Raw genomic sequence first — 6,846 nt, forward strand, 5'->3', positions numbered from 1 at the left:
CATTAAGAATTTTTCGGCATTTTTTTCAAAATTTCTGACCTTACAACATGATTGATTTACTAGAAATCGACACTTGGATCATGCATTTTGGATGAAAAAATGGTATTTGAGGCCTCAAAATTTTATGAAAATTGTAAACCAAAAATGACATTTTCGAACTTGTGATGTCCTTTCAACTTGGTGACATTCACAAGTAGGCTCTACCAGATGAGGAGACCTTACAGCAAAGGACGCCACCCGTGGATTTCGAACTTCGGACAACCTATCAACTTGGTGACATTCACAAGTCGCCCCTACCAGCTGAGCAGAGCCCTTGTGGGCTTATCCTAAGATAATTTTTGTATTACCTAAAAGGTCAAATCTGGTGGACATATGCCTTATATTTGCTTAATAGACCAATCTAGATGGGAAACAATCCCTCGTGGGCAATGGGGGAGAGTATCCGTGTAGTTTTATACCCGGGAGATCGAAACAGGGCCCCGGTCAATGTGGCACCAATGGTTTGTCGCTGGTTGGTTATTCAGTTTGAGTCTCCACCAAAGGCTGTTATCAGTACTGTTTTTTCACGACATAGGCAGGTCTGCCGTTGCTGCTAGATATTAAAATCATCTTGTGTTAAATGAAATCGGCTTCAATTGGTAAAAAACTGCATCACCGCTATAGTGTGAGAGGATACTTGTCTATGAACAAAGAAGATTATTGCTGCTACATGTTATAAATACCATCATGATCCATGTTAGAAGTTAGAAACTTTATCATAAAATTGATGAACAATCCATGTTAGAAGTGAAATCAGTTTCAATTGCTCGAAAATGCTATCACTAATATATTCATTGGAAGAGAATGATTTATTCCTCTATGCATTAGTAAATGCTTTCCATTGTACATACTAATCTCATTGCTGCTGTAAGTTAAATACCATCATTGTGTTTTGTGTTTTTTTAGAGAGAAAAATACCATCATTATTGGTCACAAATTGCTAGAAAAATGCACCACAACTACATTGTGTGAGAGAACATTTCTTGTCTACCAATAAGTTGGCCTTGCTCATCATGGATTGTCGTTACCAACATCATCACATATCTTCACCAATATGAAAAATATTCTAAGTTGCAAATAATAAGAAGCCAAGAGGGGATTATATAGCGTTTCCAAATAAGGGAATATGCCATGAGTACATATGTATTAAAGCTTTCATATTTCAGCGAAGAATAACAAGCACTAAGCGCCTATGAGGGGCTTATTTACATATACCCAAACTTAAATACGAGATAACACCACCAAGAATGAAAGAATAATTTGCTACTAAGAAATCATCTATTGGTCTGCATGAGTACATCTATCAAAGTTTTCAAATTGCAGCGAATTATAACAAACACTAAGCCTATGAGGGGCTTATTTACATATGCCCAAACTCAGATAACAACAACAAGAATGAAAGAATAAGCTACTACTAACCAAGCACACAAATTGCTACCTAACTATAGCACCTCAAGAATCTGCAGTTGTGCTAACAGAAGCAGCTGTAGCAGTGGTGGCACCAGCAGGAGCCATGGCCAGTTCAGGTTTGATCTCTTCCAACTGCTGCAAAACTTGCTGTATGTCCGGCCTAGATGTCGGTGACGGATCAACACAATGTAGAGCTAATTTCAGAGTGTTCAACAGCTCATCTCCAGTGGTTGTTGCATCATCTCTCATCAATTCAAGATCGAACACCTCATTTGTCCACTCCTCCTTGACAATGGAAGCTACCCACTGTGGCAAGTCCACACCATTCATGGACTCTCCTGGTGCTTTTCCTGTCAAGAGTTCTAACAGGATCACTCCAAGACTGTAAATGTCAGTCTTGGTGCTCGCTTTCTTTAGCTTTGACAGTTCAGGTGCTCTGTAGCCTAAAGCACCGGCTGTCGCCATCACATTTGAATTGGCAGCTGCTGTCATCAACCTGGAGAGCCCAAAGTCGGCGATCTTTGCATTTTCTTGCTCATCTAGCAAGATGTTGCCAGACGTAAGGTTACCATGAACGATGTTCTCCTGGTTATGAAGATAAGAAAGACCACGAGCAGCACCAATTGCTATGTTCATCCTTGTTCGCCAGTTTATGGGAGTCTCTGGTCCTCTAGCTGCATAACAAAGAATAATCAAAGCTTCAGTTAATGGCATAAAGCAGACCTAATCCTGCAGAATTCTGAGTTTAAGCTAGACCAAAAGAGGCATTGTGATTAACTTTTAACTACTTTGACACAAGTCCTATGTGGAGGCGAAAAGTTTAACAAATTTGCGGTAAGAAAGATGTTGAACCATGGAGAACAATATGGTGAATGATGGGAGAAGGGTAGGTAATTACCATGGAGAAAAGCAGCTAGGCTTCCTCTAGGCATGAAATCAAAGACAAGAAGTTTCTCTCCCTTGGGGCCCAAATAATATGCCCGGAGTGCCAGAAGGTTGGGGTGTCGGATCTTGCCAAGCACATTCACCTCTGTCTCGAACTCCCTGTGGTTCTTGGCAATCTTTTCGCGGAGCCTCTTAACTGCAACCTGGTTTCCATCCTCTAGAGTGGCTTTATACACCGTGCCGTATGTGCTCTTTCCCATTACTTCAGCAGTCGCACAGAGGAGATCATCTGCAGTGAAAACAAATGGACCATCAAAGTGAACCAGCTTCCCTCCGGCCTCACCGCCACCTTCAACATCAGAAGTAGCTGCAGGTACAGCCTTTTCCTTCCTTGTAGCCTTGCCGTCCTTTCCACTGGTAGTGCTTTTCTTTCCCATCAAACAACAGAGCAAAATGCAGCACATACACAACAAAATGGCTAAGAGTATCCCGGCTACTATAAGGATCATATCTTTCCTGCTCAATTTTTGTTCATGAGAAGAAGGAACAGGAGCTGGTGGTGTGAAATTCGAAGGGGGAGGTAGGGGAGAAGGACAGGGGACTGAGTTACTATAGCCACAGAGTTGCAAATTCCCCACGAACGAACTTGAATTGAATCTCATCCAAAGTTGAGTAGGAACAGGGCCAGAGAGATTATTGTATGAAACATTCAATGTATTCAAATTGGGTAACTCACCGATCGATACAGGGATGCTTCCATTGAAATTGTTCTCAGCTAAATCGAGCTGCAACAGCCCCGAGATGTTGCCCAGCGATGCCGGAACAGGCCCGCTAAATCGGTTTGTTTTAAGAACCAGCACCTTGAGACTTTCCAGGCCTTTCACATCATTTGGCAAATTGCCTTGGATGCCATTGTTGGCGAGATTCAACCGAGCGAGCGATGAGAGGTTGCATAAGCTCGGAAGGACGATTCCTGTGATGTTGTTATAAGAGAGATCCAAAGTCTGCAACCTTGGAAGTTCCCCTATTTCTGTGGGTATGCTTCCATTGATTTGGTTGTTACTCAGAGTGATCTCTTGAAGTCTACCCATTCGGCTTAGTGAAGCGGGAATAGGGCCAGATAACAAATTGTGATCCAGATTCAGGATCTGGAGCTGATAGTAGTTCTTCTCAGCGGCTCCTTTCTTGCTGTTACTGCTGCCCCAGTTATCAGGAATAGAACCTGAGAGATTGTTATGCTGAAGAGAAATGAAAGTAAGAGAGGAAATGTGAGATAGGTCGGTAGGAATATGACCGGAGAGAGAATTGAAGCTGAGATTAAGCCTGTAGAGCTTAGAAGAGTTCCCAAATCCGGTGGGAATGACTCCAGTAAGAGAGTTATTGCTGAGATCAAGAGTCTGTAGAAGATGGCATTGGACGATGGACGAAGGTATCTGTCCCGAAAGCCGGTTGTTGAAGAGATAAACGCCACGGAGATCCGGGAGCACTCCCAGGGAGGTCGGGACGAAACCCTGGATGTAATTATCATGGAGGCTGAGCTTCCGGAGAGCGGAAAGCTGCCCGATCTTCTCAGTGATGCGGCCGCCTAGGCCTTTCCATGGGAGCTGAATCGAGATAACCAGGCCGTGGACACATTTGATCCCCACCCATCCGCCAGAACAAGCACTCGCTCCGGAATCATTCCAGCTGCGCAGGACACCCCTTGGATCGTCCAACGCATGCTTGAATGCTTGCAAAGCTTCCAAATCGGACTGGGTGACAACTATTCCATCGGTAGGCTGGCTGGAAACAGGGCTAATGAGCAATGGGGGCAGAATAAATTGCAGAACAAGCAAACCACTGAAAAAATAGTTGTTGGTGCTCATCTTTTTCTTCCTTTTCTTCTTCTCCATCACCAAAGAGATGGTGTTACTCATATCTAGAGATATCTTGAGAGAGAGAGAGAGAGAGAGATGATGGGTGCAATGGAGAGGGGAGGTGGGGGAGTCGTTAAAAGAATTGAAAGAAGGGAATCTTAATGGGGGAGACAAAATCGGAGGGGTTCGGAAGCTTCAAGGGATTGGGGGAGCAGAGAGTCAGTGGGGGGGGCTCAGGAAGGAGAGCTTTTAGTTCGGGTCTAACGGCTAGTTTCTGATTGGGGGTTGGGAGAATGCTTCCCATCTGCGCTCCTTCCCCAACGGCTATATTTCTCGGTTCGTTATTACCGAATCCACGCTTCTGATTGGTCCCTTTTTCCTTAAAATGGACAGTACTGCTCACGTCACGTGCTCCCTTGACATGAAAACCATCGTGGCCGTCGGATTCTCCCCACTGTATGAGGTTCCTATGACGGTGGATTACGTGGCAAGTTACACGTGTCAACATCTCGTTGATTCTTCTCTTTATCGTAAATGACCAAGATGTACTTAGCATACTTGGTCAAGGACACCCCCCCCCTCATGGATTGTGACGTTGGATGTGTTGGGGCCCATGCAGCCCTAGTCGTTGATCTGACACATGAAATTTGATTACTGACTGTTGGAACGTGCTCGAGTTTTGATATGGACCAGACGCTTGAGACTTAGGTGGGTCCATGATCAGGTGGTCTTGGTCTGATCCAGATAGGTTGAAAGAAGTGATTGATGGAATTAGTAACCAAATTTCTGAGGTGTAGGAAAAGTTTGACTAGACTGAGCCACTTGAGCCTTGTTGGCTCCAGTCAAGACCAGTTGGTGGTCCAAATCAAGGGGTAGATTTGAATGTTAGGAACTAAGGACCAAAGGTTTTGGGGATTGTGCTTGGAAGCTCTAGAAAGCCCATCAGGACATTAGGGCCCAACCCCATTCAAAAAAGGGATTGGATGTGGGTCCATGGTTAAGGAATATCGGTAATATTTGAAAATGTCATTAAAAAAAGTTATATTTTAGTTATATTGCAAAATTTACAAAATGGTGTGATTAGTGTCTATTATGAAAACTATCACAACATTTGTTCTTTTATTAGTAAAATAATGCAAAAATAGTTCATTTTATTTATATATATATATATATATATATATATTTAATTCTACTCTTTGTTGTTGTTATTTTTCTAATTTATTTATTTTTCCAATGTTTTTCTCCATAAAAGTGTGAGAAAATTAAAAAAATCAATTAAAACCAGCCAAATAGAGGTAAGCTAAGCATAATCCAAGTGGCGTTTTTGGTCGTTTGGTTTATATTTTACTAATATTTTGTGGGCCATCCATCTCTTGAGATGGGTGGCCATGGGACCGCGTTTAAAAACATTGTTGATAAAAATCTCAACCCTATTACCAAAAGTCAAACTTTTTTTTTTCTTTTTTTTATATTTACATTGAGAAACCACCCCTAAGGTCAAAGGCCTGGTGACACCCATAGAATTTGAACCTAGACCACCTGCCTAGCTGCCCAGGATTTTGGCCATCTCCTTTTGGTGCAACCCTCCCGAAGCAAAGAGTTTCATGTGCAATCTTTTGGTTCTACCTTTTTGGGCATTGGATTTTGGGCCACGTAAAGTAAATAAAAGATTTTTTACCCAGTCAACTTTTCGCATTGTACTTTAATTGGTTATTGTCTTCCCGGATCCGAAATAAACTCCACCGACTGCTCTAACGATTAGATGCTGGATCGGATCCCGATTTCAAATTCCCAATTATTCTATGAGTAAATTTTGGAAGGAAAGGTGATTTTGTCGTTGTAAGAAAAGTAAAAAAAATTGCAATTATTCAGCCACGTATTTATCATGGGACTTTCAAATTCATAGCATTTCTGTGAGAATTTAATATAACAAAGAAACAAATTTAATAACTGAAATAAATATAAGAAAAAAATTCAAAATCTTAAAATATAAACTTAAAAATCAAAGCAAGTTTTTTTTTTTTACAGAAATTGCTAATAAAACAAAAAATCTCACTTCTTTATGCAAAATATGTGTTTCTAGTGTTGAAATTGTGAAGTTTTCAACATATCACGATTTATTACCATTTTGGAACGTCACATTTTTTTTTTTTTGTGGTATTTGAAAATATGTGCACCTGATAAGTTCGAAGTGCTGGATCTGGTTCGTACTGAGTTGGTGTCCTCGTGTACTAGAGAATCCCGTTGATGGGAGCCTGGACGTGCCAAGGACCTTTCAAGCCTGGATCCAGATCCGTTACACCTGACCCACAAATTCCAATTCAGCTACAGCTCACGCAGTGTAGTTTTTGCCGAACGTACCAACGGTCCAACCCTCAATCCATGCTTGTTTGGAGGCAATTTGTTCATGATTATGAACAGATCTAGGTAAACTTTGGATACCCTAACTGGGTCTCCTCTAGGGTTGGACATTAGACCAGCCTAACCCGATACCCATTAACCTGACCCGATACCCATTAGGGCCTGACGAGCCCAACCCCAATCACGATATCCCAACAACCTGACTGGACTTCTATCGATCGAAGAGTTGGGAAATTTCATATCAAAACTAGGTCTGACTCAGTTCCAATTACGACACCCAATTTTTCAATGTAAA

General features: G+C 41.9%; 1 protein-coding gene across 1 annotated transcript; it reads right to left on the reverse strand.

Annotated features, from left to right (window-relative positions):
* Nucleotides 1-1,491: 1,491 nt before the first annotated feature.
* LOC149826804 (probably inactive leucine-rich repeat receptor-like protein kinase IMK2) lies at nucleotides 1,492-4,199 on the reverse strand. The gene is made up of 2 exons (XM_090018384.1): nucleotides 2,348-4,199; nucleotides 1,492-2,123 (listed from the first exon to the last, which is right to left on the reverse strand). Exons 1-2 carry the CDS (start codon nucleotides 4,197-4,199, stop codon nucleotides 1,492-1,494), a joined length of 2,484 nt encoding a protein of 827 aa, XP_089874510.1.
* Between the last annotated feature and the right edge of the window lie 2,647 nt (nucleotides 4,200-6,846).

Source organism: Nuphar pumila, chromosome 10 (genome assembly GCF_984573655.1).
Source record: "Nuphar pumila chromosome 10, dmNupPumi1.hap1.1, whole genome shotgun sequence".
Lineage (NCBI taxonomy): Eukaryota > Viridiplantae > Streptophyta > Magnoliopsida > Nymphaeales > Nymphaeaceae > Nuphar > Nuphar pumila.